Source organism: Lepidochelys olivacea, assembly GCF_965140295.1.
Source record: "Lepidochelys olivacea isolate rLepOli2 genome assembly, chromosome: 9".
Taxonomy (NCBI): Eukaryota; Metazoa; Chordata; order Testudines; family Cheloniidae; genus Lepidochelys; species Lepidochelys olivacea.
The window spans coordinates 55,666,660-55,684,043 of NC_140419.1; the positions used below are offsets into that span (position 1 = coordinate 55,666,660).

At 43.3% G+C, this 17,384-nt stretch overlaps 1 protein-coding gene and 1 long non-coding RNA gene across 12 annotated transcripts in view; one reads left to right on the top strand and one right to left on the bottom strand.

The window, feature by feature from the left end:
* Positions 1–572: 572 nt before the first annotated feature.
* LOC311525741 lies at positions 573–8,607 on the bottom strand. The gene is made up of 3 exons (XR_014712852.1): positions 8,097–8,607; positions 2,400–2,507; positions 573–1,821 (listed from the first exon to the last, which is right to left on the bottom strand). It is a non-coding gene; the product is annotated as an uncharacterized lncRNA (long non-coding RNA).
* A 97-nt stretch (positions 8,608–8,704) lies between these two features.
* The window catches only part of PASK (PAS domain containing serine/threonine kinase), a 51,855-nt gene continuing 43,175 nt past the window's right edge, over positions 8,705–17,384 (top strand). For 10 of the 11 annotated variants that reach the window (XM_084638380.1, XM_084638386.1, XM_084638384.1 and 7 more), the window contains exons 1-5: positions 8,705–8,834; positions 9,382–9,453; positions 11,948–12,149; positions 14,369–14,601; positions 16,186–16,356. In XM_084638380.1, the coding sequence (XP_084494506.1) occupies positions 11,987–12,149; positions 14,369–14,601; positions 16,186–16,356 (567 nt within the window). In that variant the 5' untranslated portion in view covers positions 8,705–8,834; positions 9,382–9,453; positions 11,948–11,986. Of the gene's footprint in view, positions 8,874–9,381; positions 9,454–11,947; positions 12,150–14,368; positions 14,602–16,185; positions 16,357–17,384 lie in introns of all 11 variants that reach the window. The other variant, XM_084638383.1, reaches the window with a different exon arrangement.

The window sequence follows — 17,384 nt, forward strand, 5'->3', positions numbered from 1 at the left end:
ATCCTCCAGATCATTTGTGAAGATATTGAACAAAACCGGCTCCAGGACCGACCCCTGGGGCACTCTACTTGACACCGGCTGCCAACTAGACATGGAGCCATTGATCACTACCCGTTGAGCCTGACAATCTAGCCAACTTTCTATCCACCTTATAGTGCATTCATCCAGCCCATACTTCTTTAACTTGCTGACAAGAATACTGTGTGAGACCATGTCAAAAGCTTTGCTAAAGTCAAGATACAATACATCCACTGCTTTCCCTTCATCCACAGAACCAGTAATCTCATCATAGAAGGCGATTAGATTAGTCAGGCATGACCTTCCCTTAGTGAATCCATGCTGACTGTTCCTGATCACTTTCCTCTCATGTAAGTGCTTCAGGATTGATTCTTTGAGGACCTGCTACATGATTTTTCCGGGGACTGAAGTGAGGCTGACATGTGACACTGGGATGGGGTAGCTGCCCGCCACCCCCGAGTGTGACACTGGGATGCGATAGCTCTGCCCCTCCCCCCGAGTGTGACACTGGGATGGAATAGCTTTGCCCCTCACCCCCGAGTGTGACACTGGGGTAGAGTAGCTCTGTCCCCCTATAATGATGCTGCCTCTGACGGGACACATCTGAGAGTATCAATTCAGGACAAATTGCTTAGAGCAGGGCAGTTACAGCCCAAAACTGGAGGTCCTTTACTATTAAGGTTTCAGAGTAGCAGCCGTGTTAGTCTGTATCCGCAATAAGAAAAGGAGTACTTGTGGCACCTTAGAGACTAACAAATTTATTTGAGCATAAGCTTTCGTGAACTACAGCTCACTTCATCGGATGCATAGAGTAGAAAATACTGTGGGGAGATTTTATATGCACAGAGAACATGAAACAATGGGAGTTACCATACACACTGTAACGAGAGTGATCAGGGAAGGTGAGCTATTATCAGCAGGAGATAAAAAACCCCTTTTGTAGTGATAATCAAGGTGGGCCATTTCCAGCAGTTGACAAGAACTTGTGATGAACAGTGGGGTGGGGGGGAATAAACATGGGGAAATAGTTTTACTTTGTGTAATGACACATCCACTCCCAGTCTTTAATCAAGCCTAAGTTAATTGTGTCCAGTTTGCAAATTAATTCCAATTCAGCAGTCTCTCGTTGGAGTGTGGTTTTGAAGTTTTTTTATTGAAGAATTGCCACTTTTAGGTCTGTAGTCAAGTGACCAAAGAGACTGAAGTGTTCTCCGACTGGTTTTTGAATGTTATAGTTCTTGATATCTGATTTCTGTCCATTTATTCTTTTACGTAGAGACTGTCCAGTTTGGCAAACGTACATGGCAGAAGGGCATTGCTGGCACATATCACATTGGTAGATGTGCATGTGAACGAGCCTCTGATAGTGTGGCTGATGTGATTAGGCCCTATGATGGTGTCCCCTGAATAGATATGTGGACACAGTTGGCAACGGGCTTTGTTGCAAGGGTAGGTTCCTGGGTTAGTGGTTTTGTTGCGTGGTGTGCAGTTGCTAGTGAGTATTTGCTTCAGATTGGGGGGCTGTCTGTAAGCAAGGACTGGCCTGTCTCTCAAGATCTGTGAGAGTGATGGGTCGTCCTTCAGGATAGGTTGTAGATCCCTGATGATGCATTGGAGAGGTTTTAGTTGGGGGCTGAAGGTGATGGCTAGTGGTGTTCTGTTATTTTCTTTGTTGGGCCTGTCCTGTAGTAGTTAACTTCTGGGTTCTCTTCTGGCTCTGTCAATCTGTTTTCTTCACTTCAGCAGGTGGGTACTGTAGTTGTAAGAACGCTTGATAGAGATCTTGTGGGTGTTTGTCTCTGTCTGAGGGGTTGGAGCAAATGCAGTTAGAATCATAGAATCATAGAATATCAGGGTTGGAAGGGACCTCAGGAAGTCATCTAGTCCAACCCCCTGCTCAAAGCAGGACCAATCCACAATTTTTGCCCCAAATCCCTAAATGGCCCCCTCAAGGATTGAACTCACAATCCTGGGTTTAGCAGGCCAATGCTCAAACCACTGAGCTATCCCTCCTCCTACCTTCCTGTGACCACAGAGCGCACGAGGACCCGGAGAAAGAGCTAACGGCGCACGAAGCTTAGAATGGGCTGCGTTCTGATCTTCAGCAGCACTGATTCCCTTAGCCTCAGTCACAGGAGACAGTTTCCGACGTCAACTATTTAATACAACGGAAATGGGACCAGACATAGGTATGCGGGGGAGGGGGTCCAGGCAGGGAAGAGGTGAACTCAGGGCTGAAAATAGCTAAAGCGGTTATATGATGCTAACACACACAAACAGGAAATGGGCTTGTCTAGAGAAACGCCATGTACTACCTCCTACAGGCCCCAAGCCGTGTCACACCCCCACACAGGCAGGAATCAGGACTAGGTCCAAGCTACCTCCTGGAAGTTGGTGACTTGGTCCAGTGGCAAACCTTCCTCCTCCTCGATGGCATGCCGGAGGGTTTTCTCTACACGCTGCAGCAGGAAGTCGAAGGCAACAGGGTTCTGGGGGGACATCAGAATGAGTAATTATGAGGCTGTCTCCCGCTCCTCTCACCCAACCTCCCTCGCTGGCCTGGGGAAGGAAAGCAACTACAAACTCCTACCAAGCTGCCCATTCTTCTGTCTGCTTTAGATGGGCCTAGGACAACAGAAGGCATCCATGCAACAATTGTATCCTAGAGCTTGGCTGTAGACAATGGATCGTGTGGTGTGGTCTGGATGAAAGCTGGAAGCACGTAGGTAGTCAGTAGGTTTCCGGTATAGGGTGGGGTTTATGTGACCATCGCTTATTAGCACTGTTGTGTCCAGGAAGTGAATATGTGACCATCGCTTATGTCATAAAACTAAAGGGAAGGGTAACCGCCTTTCCATATACAGCGCTATAAAATCCCTCCTGGCCAGAGGCAAAACCCTTTCACCTGGAAAGGGTTAAGAAGCTAAGATAACCTCGCTGGCACCTGACCAAAATGACCAATGAGAAGACAAGATACGTTCAAATCAGGAGGGGGCGGGGGAAACAAAGGGTTTGTCTGTCTGTGTGATGCTTTTGCCGGGAACAGATCAGGAATGCAGTCTCAGAACTTCTGTTAGTAAGTAATCTAGCTAGAAATGTGTTCGATTTCCTCTTGTTTAATGGCTGGTAAAATAAGCTCTGCTGGAGGGAATGTATATTCCTGTTTTTGTGTCTTTTTGTAACTTAAGGTTTTGCCTAGAGGGATTCTCTGTGTTTTGAATCTGATTATCCTGTAAGGTATTTACCATCCTGATTTTACAGAGGTAATTCTCTTACCTTTTCTTTAATTAAAATTCTTCTTTTAAGAACCTGATTGATTTTTCATTGTTCTTGAGATCCAAGGGTTTGGGTCTGTGTTCAACTGTACAAATTGGTGAGGATTTTTATCAAGCCTTCCCCAGGAAAGGGCGTGTAGGGTTTGGGGGGATATTTGGGGGAAGACGTCTCCAAGTGGGCTCTTTCCCTGTTCTTTGTTTAACACACTTGGTGGTGGCAGCATATGGTTCAAGGACAACACAAAGTTTGTACCTTAGGGGAAGGTTTAACCTAAGCTGGTAAAAATAAGCTTAGGGGGGGCTTTCATGCAGGTCCCCACATCTGTACCCTACAGTTCAGAGTGGGGAAGGAACCTTGACAGCTTATTAGCACTGTAGTGTCCAGGAAGCCACACTATCAGAGGCTCGTTCACATGCACATCTACCAATGTGATATATGCCATCATGTACTAGCAATGTCCCTCTGCCATGTACATTGGACAAACTGGACAGTCTCTACATAAAAGAATAAATGGACAGAAATCAGATATCAAGAATTATAACATTCAAAAACCAGTCAGAGAACACTTTAATCTCTTTCATCACTCGATTACAGACCTAAAAGTGGCAATTCTTCAATAAAAAAACTTCAAAACCACACTCCAACGAGAGACTGCTGAATTGGAATTAATTTGCAAACTGGACACAATTAACTTAGGCTTGATTAAAGACTGGGAATGGATGTGTCATTACGCAAAGCAAAACTATTCCCCCCCCCCCCCACTGTTCCTCACATGTTCTTGTCAACTGCTGGAAATGGCCCACCTTGATTATCACTACAAAAGGGTTTTTTTTCTCTCCTACTGGTAATAGCTCACCTTCCCTGATCACTCTTGTTACAGTGTGTGTGGTAACACCCATTGTTTCATGTTCTCTGTGTATATAAAATCTCCCCACTGTATTTTCTACTGCATGCATCCGATGAAGTGAGCTGTAGCTCACGAAAGCTTATGCTCAAATAAATTTGTTAGTCTCTAAGGTGCCACAAGTACTCCTTTTCTTTTTACTAGTAACGCAAACCAAACCAGCCAAACAGAGAAGACTTTGGTTTTACCCCAGTGGCTATTCAGAAGTCATACAAGCAATTCCCTTTGACACTCCAGTTTCCCAGTATCACCACCAGTGTCACTCCTTATGGGGACGAATGGTTATGAAAACCAATACCCCAGTAAAAGAAAAAAAAGGTCTCCTGATTCCAAAGGACCAAGCCCCACACCCAGGTCAATATACAAGTCAGATCTTACCTACAAATCACGATGTTGCCAATCCTTTAGAATCTAAAATCTAAAGGTTTATTTATAAAAAGAAGGAAATATAGATGAGAGTTAGAATAGGTTAAATGGAATCAATTGCATACAGTAATGGCAAAGTTCTTGGTTTAGGCTTGTAGCAGTGATGGAATAAACTGCAGGCTCAAATCAAACCTCTGGAGTACATCCACAGCTTGGATGGGTCATTCAGTCCTTTGTGCAGAGCTTCAGTGTAGCAAAATTCCTCCAGAGGTATGAAGCAGGATTGAAGACAAAATGGAGATCCTGCTGCTGCCTTTTATAGTCCTTTTGCCATGTGGCTTGTGCTTTCTTTGTTCCAGCAACAAGCCACCCAGCACATGGCATGGAAAAACCGAAGTGTTTCAGTCCATAGGCATGTCCCTGCGTGCCTTCCTTAGTCACAAAGTGTATCTGCCTTCTCTCAATGGGTCAGTTGTATAGCTGATGGACCTTAATGGGCCGTCAAGCAGGCTAGGCAGTGCTGATGCCACATTGTCTGGGGTGTCACCCAGAAGCATAGCACAAGTTTGAAATACGGACAGTATAGAGCCAATACTTATAACTTTAAATACAAAAAGGATACATGCATACAGATAGCATAATCATAACCAGCAAATCATAACCTTGTCTTAGACACCTCACATGACAACCTTTGTACAATATTTGCTGCAAATATATAACAGTGGTTGCAGCAATGAGCTATACGGTCACAGTTTATGTCAATAACGTCACACACCCGCAGTGTGACAGTGGGATGGGGTAGCTCTGCCCGCCCCCGAGTGTGACACTGGGATGGGTAGCTCTGCTCCTCCCCCCACATTGTGACACTGGGATAGAGTAGTTATGCCCCCCTCTCCCAGTGTGAAACTGGGATGAGGTAGCTCTGCCCCGGGGCAGTGTTTAGATTTTTAAGGTGGTTTAACCTTAGCACAGGATTGTCCTGGAGTCTCTATGAATTAAATATTAATATTCAATTAAATATTATGTTATGCGGTGAAACCTCATTAGAACATAAAAATGGCCCTACTGGGTCAGACCAAAGGTCCATCTAGCCCAGTATCCTGTCTTCCGACAGTGGCCAGTGCCAGGTGCCCCAGAGGGAATGAACAGAACAGGTAATCATCAAGTGATCCATCCCCTTTCGCTCATTCCCAGCTTCTGGCAAACAGAGGCTAGGGACACCATTACTGCCCATCCTGGCTAATAGCCATTGATGGACCTATCCTCCATGAATTTATCTAGTTCTTTTTTGAACCCTGTCATGGTCTTGGCCTTCACAAGGTCCTCTGGCAAGGAGTTCCACAGGTTGACTGTGTGTTGTGTGAAGAAATACTTCCTTTTATTTGTTTTAAACCTGCTACCTATTAATTTCATTTGATGACCCCTAGTTCTTGTGTTATGAGAAGTAGTAAACAACACTTCCTTATCTACTTTCTCTACACCAGTTATGATTTTATACATGGTAATAGACCTCAATCATATCTCCCTTTAGCCGTCTCTTTTCCAAGATGAAAAGTCCCAGTCTTATTAATCTCTCCTCATATGGAAGCCATTCAATACCCCTATCATTTTTGTTGCACTTTTCTGAACCTTTTCCAGTTGCAATATATCTTTTTTGAGATGGGGCGACCACATCTGCACACAGTATTCAAGATGTGGGCATATCATGGATATATATAGAGGCAACATGATATTATCTGTCCTATTATTTATCCCTTACTTAATTATTCTCAGCATTCTGTTCATTTTTGTTGACTGCTGCTGCACATTGAGTGGATGTTTTCAGAGAACTATCCACAATGACTCCAAGATTTCTTTCTTGAGTGGTAACAGCTAATTTAGACCCCATCATTTTATATGTATAGTTGGGATTATGCTTTCCAATGTGCATTACTTTGAATGTATCAACATTAAATTTCATCTGCCATTTTGTTGCCCAGTCACCCAGTTTTGAGATATCTTTTTGTAGCTCTTCACAGTCTGCCTGTGTCTTAACTATCTTTAGTCATTTTGTATCACCTACAAATTTTGCCACCTCAGTGTTTAACCTTTTTCCAGATCATTTATGAATATGTTGAATAGGACTGGCCCCAGAACAGAGTTTACCTCTCTCCATTCTGAAAACTGACCATTTATACCTACCCTTTGTTTCCTATCTTTTAACCAGTTACCAATCCATACCCTTCCCTCTTATCCCATGGGAGCTTACTTTGCATAAGAGCCTTTGGTGAGGGACCTTGTCAAAGGCTTTCTGAAAATCTAAGTACACTATGTGCACTGGATCCCATTGGTCAACATGCTTGTTGACCCCCTCAAAGAATTCTAGTAGATTGGTGAGGCATGATTTCCCTTTACTAAAACCACGTTGACCCTTCCTCAACAAATTATGTTCATCTATATGTCTGACACTACTGTTCTTTCAACCAGTTTGCCCAGTACTGAAGTCAGGTTTACAGGCCTGTAATTGCTGGGATCACCTCTGGAGCCCTTTTTAAAAATTGGCATCACATTAGCTATCTTCCAGTCGTCTGGTACAGAAGATGATTTAAATGACAGGTTACAGACTACAGTTAGTAGGTCTGCAATTTCACATTTGAGTTCCTTCAGAACTCTTGGGTGAATACCATCTGGTCCTCATGACTTACTGCTGTTTAATTTATCAGTTTGTTCCAAAACCTCCTCTAATGATACCTCACTCTGGGACAGTTCCTCAGATCTGTCCCCTAAAAAGAATGGCTCAGGTTTGGGAATCTCCCTCACATCCTCAGCCGTGAAGACTAATGCAAAGAATTCATTCAGTTTCTCCGCAATGGTGTTATCGTCCTTGAGTGCTCCTTTCGCACCTTGATTGTCCAGTGGCCCCACTGGTTGTTTAGCAGGCTTCCTGCTTTTGATGTACTAAAAATTTTTTTGATATTACTTTTTGAGTCTTTGGCTAACTGTTCCTCAAATTCTTTTTTGGTCTTCCTAATTGTATTTTCACACTTCATTTGCCAGTGTTTATGCTCCTTTCTATTTTCCTCACTAAGATTTAACTTCCACTTTTTAAAGAATGCCCTTTTGCCTCTCACTGCTTCTTTTACTTTGTTGTTTAGCCACAGTGGTTCTTTTCTGGTTCTCTTACTATGTTTTTTAATTTAGGGTATACATTTAAGTTGAGCCTCTATTATGGTGTCTTTAAAAAGTTTCCATGTAGCTTGCAGAGATTTCACTTTTGGCACTGTATCCTTTAATTTCTGTTTAACTAACCATCTAATTTTTGTGTAATTCCCCTTTCTGAAATTAGATGCTTCAGTGTTGGGCCACTGCGGTGTTTTTCCTGCCACAGGGACAGGGCCTTCCTTACCCATACGCAAAACACGCAGCGGTGTAGGGGTGCCCTGTTTCAGCCCCTGCTCCGCCCCATCCCTTCCCCACCTCTTTCTGCCCCTGCTCTGCCCCAGCCCCGCCCCCATTCCCCTAAGCTCTGCAGCAGGGCTGAGCCTGTACTCACCAGCAGTGGGAAGTGCAGACCCGGTCCCAGCCATGCCGCCGTTGAGTGCTGGTGGGTGGTTCCTCACTGCCCCCCAAGCCAGTCCCCTCTGCACAGGCCTGGGGAGAGCCGCCCTTGCTCAGGCCTGCCCCCCCACCCCGATGCGGGGGCTGCATCGGGTCCCAGAATAGCTAGGGATGGCCCTGCACAGGGATATTAAATTTAATTATATTATGGTCAGTTACCAAGCAGTCCAGTCATATTCACCTCTTGGACTTGATCCTGTGCTCCACTTAAGACTAAATCAAGAATTGCCTCTCCTCTGGTGGGTTTCAGGACCAGCTGCTGCAAGAAGCAGTCATGTAAGGTGTCAAGAAACTTTATCTCTGCATTGTGTCTTGAGATGACATGTACCAACCCAGTCAATATGGAATACATCCAACTGAATTGGCAACCCTGGCTGCGTCGCAGTCTTTCGTGATACGTGGAGGGGAGCGCGATTTCAGATGCTTAATTAATTTTGCCTCATGTGACATGCCGTCGCCGGGGTCCAAGGAGACCCTAGCAACTATTTATGCCGGTTTTTGCCATTCAGGGCCAGAGTGGGTACCGCCTCGGCAGCCGATTGGCTTCTCTGGCTGTCAATCTGGACCTCTCCGTTTCTTACCATCTTGATTGGCCTCGGTGGGGGCGATGCTTTTTCCTTCTTCCCTTCGCGCTAATGTGCGCCACCGGTTCTCAAGTGACCGGCGCCTCGAGGTGGGGGCGGGGCAGGGAGCGGGCCGCCTTGGGTCCGAGGTGGTTATGGGCCCCGGGGGACATTGGAGAGCAGGATAGTCCCCATGGTGGCGGGTCTGGGACCTTGTAGGGAGGAGATTGGCCATGGGGGGCAGGGATCCTCGGGGGGAAGAGGGTGGGTCGCCCGGTGGCGGGGGGGAGTGAAAGATGTTCTCTGGGATGGGAGGTGTTGGGGGGCGGGGAGTGAAAGATGTTCCCTTGGATTGGGAGTGTTGCGGGGGTCAGGACAGGGTCTCTGCTGGTTTGGCCTCAGGTTTCCTTGCTGTGGGTGTTATTGGGGACAGGTTCCTGTGGCGCCTGTTGTAGCCATAGTTTCTGAACTGGGGTGGAGTACGGTTTGCCTCCCGGTATGGCTATGCTGCGAGCTGGCTCGGGTTCGCAGTGCTCGGGTTCAGGGGGCGCTGTTTGTGCTCAGGCTGCAGCCCGAGCCGCGGTCCCCTCCCACCTTTCTTTTCCGCGGCACCTCTTCCTGACTCCGTTGACAGTGTGTGTTCTTTTCTTTGCATAGACAAAACTCATGGGCCTGGAAAAGCAGTGAAAGGATGATTTGGGAGGTAATAAGAGAGCAGAAGCTGAGCAGGTGAGATGGGGAGTTTGTTTTGTTGTGTGTTAAGGCTTAGTTAACTTCAGTGACTAATATTTTGGAGAAAGCATGCTTTTTGTAACAGCTTCAGCACCCTAACTCCTTCAGTTAAGGTGTGAGGGCTAACAATTTGTGTCTGAAACATCAAACCAGTCCTCTAGGGTGGGAAATTGTGGGGGGGGGGGGGTTGTTTTTGAAGCAGAAAAAATTCTTCCAGCCTTTGCTTCTTAATGATGTATAAACAAGGGCATTTGGAGGGCAACTATAAAAATGCCACATTAGCAAATAGATTATGCATAATCAATATATTTTTAATAGGACTGTTAAGCGATTAATAAAAAATAATAGAATACCATTTATTTAAATATTTGTGGGTGTTGTCTACATTTTCAAATATATTGATTTCATTTACAGCCCAGAATACAAAGTGTACAGTGTTCACTTTATATTTTTTATTATAAATATTTTCACAGTAAAAAACAAAAGAAATAGTCGTTTTCAATTCACCTAGTACAAGTACTGTAGTGCAATCTCTATCATGAAAGTTGAACTTACAAATATAGAATTATGTTCAAAAAATAACTGCATTCAAAAATAAAACAATGTAAAACTTTAGAGCCTACAAGTCCACTCAGTCCTACTTCAGCCAGTGGCTCAAACAAACAAGTTTGGTTACAATTTGCAGGAGATAACATTGCCTGCTTCTTGTTTACAATGTCACCTGAAAGTGAGAACAGGTATTCACATGACACTGTTGTAGCCAGCATCACAAGATATTTACGTGCCAGATGCAATAAAGATTCATATGTCCCTTCATGCTTCAGCCACCATTCTAGAGGACATGCGTCCATGCTGATGATGGGTTTTGCTCGATAACGATCCAAAGCAGAGTGGACTGACGTATGTTCATTTTCATCATCTGAGTCAGATACCACCAGTAGTTCGATTTTTCTTTTTTTTTGGTGGTTCAGGTTCTGTAGTGTCCGCATCGGAATGTTGCTCTTTCAGAAGTCTTGAAAGCATGCTCCACACCCCATCCCAATCAGATTTTTGGAAGGTACTTCAGATTCTTAAATCTTGGGTTGAGTGCTGTAGCTATTTTTAGAAATCTCACACTTCTTTGCGTTTTGTCAAATCTGCGTGAAAGTATTCTTAAAATGAACATCATGTGTTGGGTCATCATCCGAGACTGCTATAACATGAAATATATGGCAGAATGCGGGTAAAACAGAGCAGGAGACCTACAGTTCTCTTCCAAGGAGTTCAGTCACAAATTTAATTAACACTCTATATTTAACAAGCATCATCAGCATGGAAGCATGTCCTCTGGAATGGTGGCCAACACATAAAGGGGTATACGAATGTTTAGCATATCTGGCACGTAAATACCTTGCAACACTGGCTACAAAAGTGCCATGTGAAAGCCTATTCTTACTTCCAGGTGACATAAATAAGAAGCAGGCAGCAGTATTTCCTGTAAATGTAAACAAACTTTTGTCTTAGTGATTGGCTGAACAAGAAGTAGGACTAAATGAACTTGTAGGCGCTAAAGTTTTACATTGTTTTGTTTTTGAGTGCAGTTATATAAGAAAAAAATCTATATTTGTAAGTTACACTTTCACAATAAAGAGATTGCACTACAGTACTTGTATGAGGTGAGTTGAAAATGCTATTTATTTTATCATTTTTACCGTGCAAATATTTTTGTAAACTTTGTATTCTGTGTTTTAATTGAAATCAATATATTTGAAAATGTAGAAAAATATCCAAAAATATTTAATACATTTCAATTGGTATTCTATTGTTTAACAGTGTGATTTAATCGCGATTAATTTTTTTGAGTTAATCGCATGAGTTAACTGCAACTAATCCACAACCCTAACTTTTAACTATTTGTAACTGCCCCCATTTAATTCTCTTTTGCATATATACATATATATCTGTGTGTGTGTGTGTGTTAAGATCAAGCACACAAATTCCGTGGGGACATGTGTACCTCTTTTGTGTCTCCAGTTGTTAGTCCGATAGCTTCATCAATCTAACAGTGGTGTGGCTAGATTGTACTCTCTATGGATAGTTACAAAACCTCTAAGACTTGTCTGAAGCCCTAACACTTTACTGTTTAAAGAAAGTGATATCAGTAGAGGAGAGACTGTTAATGTAGAATGTAGCATTTAATTTGTCTCTTCCATTGTGAATTTGGAAACTACTAAACAGCTAGTTATATATAATAAAGATTGTTGAGAAATGAATCTTTCAGGGAAAAGTGGGTCTCCTTAAGGAAGACTAATACTGGAACAACAGTAAAAGTATTGTGTGAGCAGCGGAGAGCCCCACCAAAGGCTCATCTCTCCATGGAAAATCTTGTCCTCATCTCACACCGTCTTTATTTTTCATGGTGCAAACTGGGGAACACTGATGGCTGTCTGTATGCTGTGGAGTGTTCTCTCAATCATTGATCTCATTGGTCCCTTCTATATTTCCATTATAGATGGACTCCTAACTGTGGTGTTCCAGCGAGGGTCTGACTATGGCAACCAAGGATTGTGTCCCCTCTGAAGAGGGCACCTCATTAGGATTACCCCTTCCAGGACTGAGTGACTCTGATGAGCTGAGCAAATCCTACCCTTGGACCAACAAGAGTAGAAAAAGTGGGCTTTCCAGACTCTGCCAGAGTAAAGCTTCTTTGTCTGGTGATTATCATGTAGCACTCTGAATTTGACAGTGTGAACTTATGAATCAAGATATCTGTTCTTTCCAATGCCTTAAGACGGGGTGGACAACCTGTGGCTCCAGAGCCACATGTGGCTCTTCAGAAGTTAATATGCGGCTCCTTGTATAGGCACCGACTCCGGGGGTGGAGCTACACGCACCAACTTTCCAATGTGCCGGGGAGTGCTCACTGCTCAACCCCTGGCTCTGCCACAGGCCCTACTCCCACTCCACCCCTTCCCGTCCCTTCCCCTGAGCCTGCAGTGCCCTCGCTCTTCCCCCTCCCGGTCAGAGCCTCCTGCATGCCATGAAACAGCTGATCGGAAGGTGTGGGGAAGGAGGGGGAGGTGCTGATCGGTAGGGCTGCCGGTGGGTGCGAGGCGCTGGGAGCGGGGTGAGGGAGCCGATGGGGGGAGCTGCTGACATATTACTGTGGCTCTTTGGCAATGTACGTGGGTAAATTATGGCTCCTTCTCAGGCTGGCCACCCCGCCTTAAGACTTTCCCCATAAATTAGAAATGACACAGTTAAAGAAGTAATTGCAAAAAAAAGATAATGTGTTCAGGAAGTTGTACCAAAGGAGTGAGGAGGAGGAGGTGATAGGGATGGGGAACGAATTTGACTACTTCTGAACCCAGAGCATATCCATGGGTTGGATGAAGGTCTTACTACATGGTGACTATTACCAGCATAACGGTTTACATACCCTTAAGTTGCCTTGTTTTAGACCAGAGGTTCTCAAACTGTGGTCTGAGCTCCATTCAGGTGGTCTGTGGATAATTCCCTCTAAGGTGCATGCCTGGGCAGCTGCACACAAGAGAGAATGGCCACCCATCTAATTAGTGGAGCTGTGCAAGCATGGCTCCACTGATTAGGTCCCTGGACCCTGGAGAAGATGCATATGTAAGGTGAGGTGGTAGCCTTGGGGGAAATAGCGGGTAGTTGAGAGGGAGCAGTGGGGTAAGAAGAGGGGGTGGGGGGAATTTGGGACATGCAGGGCTGCAGTGGCCAGGGAAAGAAGTGACTTTCCCCAGCTCCAGGGCTGCGGCTTCTGGAGAGACCCCCACTCCTTCCGAGCCCCAGCTTGGGGGCTGCTGTGGTGGAGGGGGAGAGGGAGAGACTCTCCTCCTTGCCAGCCCTAGCTGCCGCGGCAGGAGAGAGAGGGAGAGACCCCCATCCTTCCCAGCCCAGCTCGGTTGCTGCCATGGTGCTGGAGACCCCCCTCCTTTCCAGCCCCAGCTTGGGGGCTTCCACAACGGGGGGCAGGGGGAAGAGGGCACATCCATCGATTTAGAAAGGTAATACTATTGATATTAAAACGAGTTGTGTGCTTTTATTTGTAGAACAAAAAATTTTTTTTGTTTTTTTTGTATATAATGCTTTTATCCAAAGTCCTTTACAGTAGTTATCTAACGATACAAACAACATTTGGAAAGATCATTAAGTGGTCCACTGAGACCCTCAGCAATTTTCAAGTGGTGCATGGGGAAAAAAAAGTTTGAGAACCACTGTTTTAGACACCTTCCTCAGTACTGCCTACCCCTGCTTGTTCTTTTGGGAGTGAAATGACTTTATAGGTGACGCTATGATATTTCCTGAAGTACCTCCCTTTCGATGTAGGACTTCTGAGAATTTCAGCAGAGTCACTTGGCAAGATGTGCCCTACAGATTTTTGTTTGTTAGTAGTCAAAAGTATCGGTGGGTGAACAGCGCTTCCTCACCAGTTCCAGTGCTGTTGTAGTTACAAGCAGGTAATTAACTAGTTTCTGACTAAACAAATATTTAATGGAACACTGTCTATGTAAAAATTATTAATAACAGCTTAGATTATTAAAACGGATAGAATTTTTAAAATCATCATTTGGTCTTTTCTCAGGTTGGCCAAAAGAAAATAAGACTAGCGAAACAGTGCATGAGAACCAGTAACATTGCATTTTTCCAGCCTTTGAGTCATAAGTACTGGAATACTTAAATCTGATCAAAACAACTGTTCGTATTAACATTAAAAATATTGAAAACATTTGTATTTAATATTAGGCTTTGAAAATCTTTCTTTAGTCTAAAAATTTAAAGTTTTTATATGTAAACTACTTGACAATTGCTTCAGTTGGTGATCTTTCCCTGAAAATTGTCTCCCCACTAAATGTTCTTTTATATCAGACTTCTTTAACTACAGAGATGCTCATCTTTTTTCCTTTAGAGGATGAATGGACTTCCTATTGCTTATCTTCACTGGCTGCTCATAACATTTGTTCTGGCAATCTTGGTAACCCTTGGGCTCATTTGGAACTTGCCTCCTTATCCTGTTCAGTCGGTAGCACCTCTTGTTCCTTCTTGAATGTCATGAGTGTAGAGGAATCCCTCCCGTCGCTCCCAGCTGCTGTGCGCAACCCAAATAAAGCTGTCTTCACTGTGGATGTCAGGACAACAGAGGTACAGGGAGTCCTCGACTTTACGACGTTCGCCTTATGACGAAAGGCACTTACGACGTTTCTGAATTGACACCCTGATTTGACATACGACAGTTGGTTTCGACGTTATGACGCTCGGTCCCACAATGGAGTGGACTGCTGTTCCGAGTTACGAAGTTTTGACTTACGACGCAATTTTCAGGAACCAATTGTGTCTTAAGTCCAAGAACCGCCTGTACCAGCCTTTTACCATGGCTGTAGCAGGACCACCCATTAAAAATGAGCTTTGTATAGTTCTGTTATAAACCACATAGTTTTATGTAGATTCAGACTTGTGTAATTTTTACTTGTATATGTAATGGAACTCATAGTCATTCACAAGTCTTAAAAGTATGTGAGATTTATGTATCCCAGGAATAGTTTATAATTGGCAAAATGCACACAAGACAAGATCAGACAGAACACTGATCTATTGAGCCCTTTTCAAGCAGAGAAGGGGAAAATAAAACTTTAGGACAAAGGTTAATACAAATTGAAATATACTTGGAGTTCTTTGCACTTAATGCTGTATTCATATAAGCTTATGGCCAGTGTATCTAGCTGTCTGAAAGTTTAGGCTTTCCTCATGCAGACATAGGTCCTACACTGTAAAATGCTCTTTGTGGTGCAGAATCACTTTAAGAACTGTAGACATTATGTGGTTAATGCACCTTTTGAAGGTCTGGAGCAGGTCACTTTATTTAAAACAAAAAAGACTCGTCAGCTAGAATCAGCAGTTGCAGCTACAGTAAGCTGGAAATTGAACTGAAGACTGAACTGTGGCTTTATGTAGCTGTAACGAAGGACCCTTTCACTGTGCTAACTGGATTATTTTACTGTAATCAATTTAAAGGAATTATAGTTAAGTTAAAAGCAAGGGTTGGCTAACTGGATTTTGGATACTAGTCTGCAGGTTGCTGATCAGTTGTTTTTGCTGTTAGATACATCTAAAACTATAGTCCTATTTAGGATTTACTTGTAAATATAACATAATTTTATTCCACTAGATAGTTTTGTTTTCACAAGCCAAATGGCTGGAGGGTGCTGAGTAGTATACAAGAAAGAGGAAAAGATGAAAGCAGTGTCTCTGTTTCGTTTACCAGATAAGTGACTATGGCTTTGTCTAGACTACATAAAAAGTTGGGCAGTGTAAACGGTTTTTGTCGACACTTTTGCCAACAAAATATTTTCACCCCCCTACAAGCGTTGTCAGCAGGAGAGCGCTCCTGCTGACAATGAGCCGTTTACGCTGCCACTTGCTGCGGCAAAACTTTTGTCTTTTTTTGAGGGGCGGGAGAGTTGTTTTTTTAAGCACCTGTGAACGACAAAATTTTGTTCAATTGGCAGTGTAGACAAAGCCCAAAGCAGCGGATTGTCATAAAATTGAAACAGACATAGGAATACGACTAAGTATGAAGTGAAATACGTATCAGGTTTCAGAATAAAAGTAGGACCTATCATTTCCAACTTCCATTGAGAGAAGATGTGATGTAACGAAATATTAGACCAGTCATCTAGTAGGAGAACTAGAAACAAAATTCTTACTGCATTCTTTTTCCTCTCCTAGATTCTTGTTGCCAGTGACACAGCCTGCAAGCTCCTTGGGTACAGTAGTCACGAGCTGATTGGCCAGAAGCTGTCCCAGTTGATATCAAAATCTACTCAGGGTGTAGTGGAGGCTCTAGGGGAGGAACATGTGGAAGATGATGGATATGCAGCTGTGGTTTCTGGAACAGTGGTGTGTGAGATGTTCAAGCAAATAATCCCTTACAGAAATACACTTGTGTGATTATTTCAACTTAACTCTTCAGTGTTGTCCAGTACATGTCCCTGGGTAACCTTTTATCACTCTTTGACAGTGGAGGCATTTCTTTTTTTAAAAGAAGCTTATAAACATGTTTTGCCTTTTTTAATTCTGGCTTATGAAGTCCACTTGGGAGGCACTCGTAAGAGTCATCCCTGTGTCAACTTGTATAGTCAGGATGACTGTTTCTCTATCTAATGTCCATTATGAATTAATTTGAGCAAAAATGTTAAACTGCTCCAAGTTGAGCCATTAATACTAATGCAAGATTCCCAAGGACTGTCTCAATGTAATTTAAAAAAAAAAAATTAAACTTTAAATTGCATTCCATGAATTAAATAGTTATCAAAGCAGTCAAATGCGATGAAATATCTGAGGATATATATGGCAAAACACTTAACTGAAAATGAAAAAACGATATCTTGCCTTCAAGGGAATATAAGCCATAAAGTATATGGAACTGTCTGAGAGAAATGTCTCAAAAAAAGCATTTTTTTGTTTCTATTGTCCAGTTATTGCATGTGCAAATATTCTGGAGGGAAAATGAGCTCATAGCCTCTCAGCAGGTCTTCTCTTTTAAAAGAGATTTACAGCACCTCAGAACTACAGCTTTCTCAGTCCTAAAACAAGTTTGGGGAGTAAAGTGAAGGTTTGGTTGGCTGAGGCCCCAGAATAGAAATTAGCATGTCTGACAGTTGTTCAACTCAAAATTTGTGCTATTAAATGTATTTCAGAGACTTCTTATGGTGTAGTAAATGCATAAACTCTTTCTATCGCAATGCTAGTAAGGCCTGATATGAACAGGGCAGGGGAAAAAGTGAGTAAACCTCATGTGAAAGAATCATCTTATTTTAGAGGAATCTATTCCAACAAGAAATAAAACTGGCATTTTTGCAGTTGAAATTAATATAGCTACCATTGAAGTTAAGTCTGCTGGTTTATTTCCACGGTGCTAACTCTTC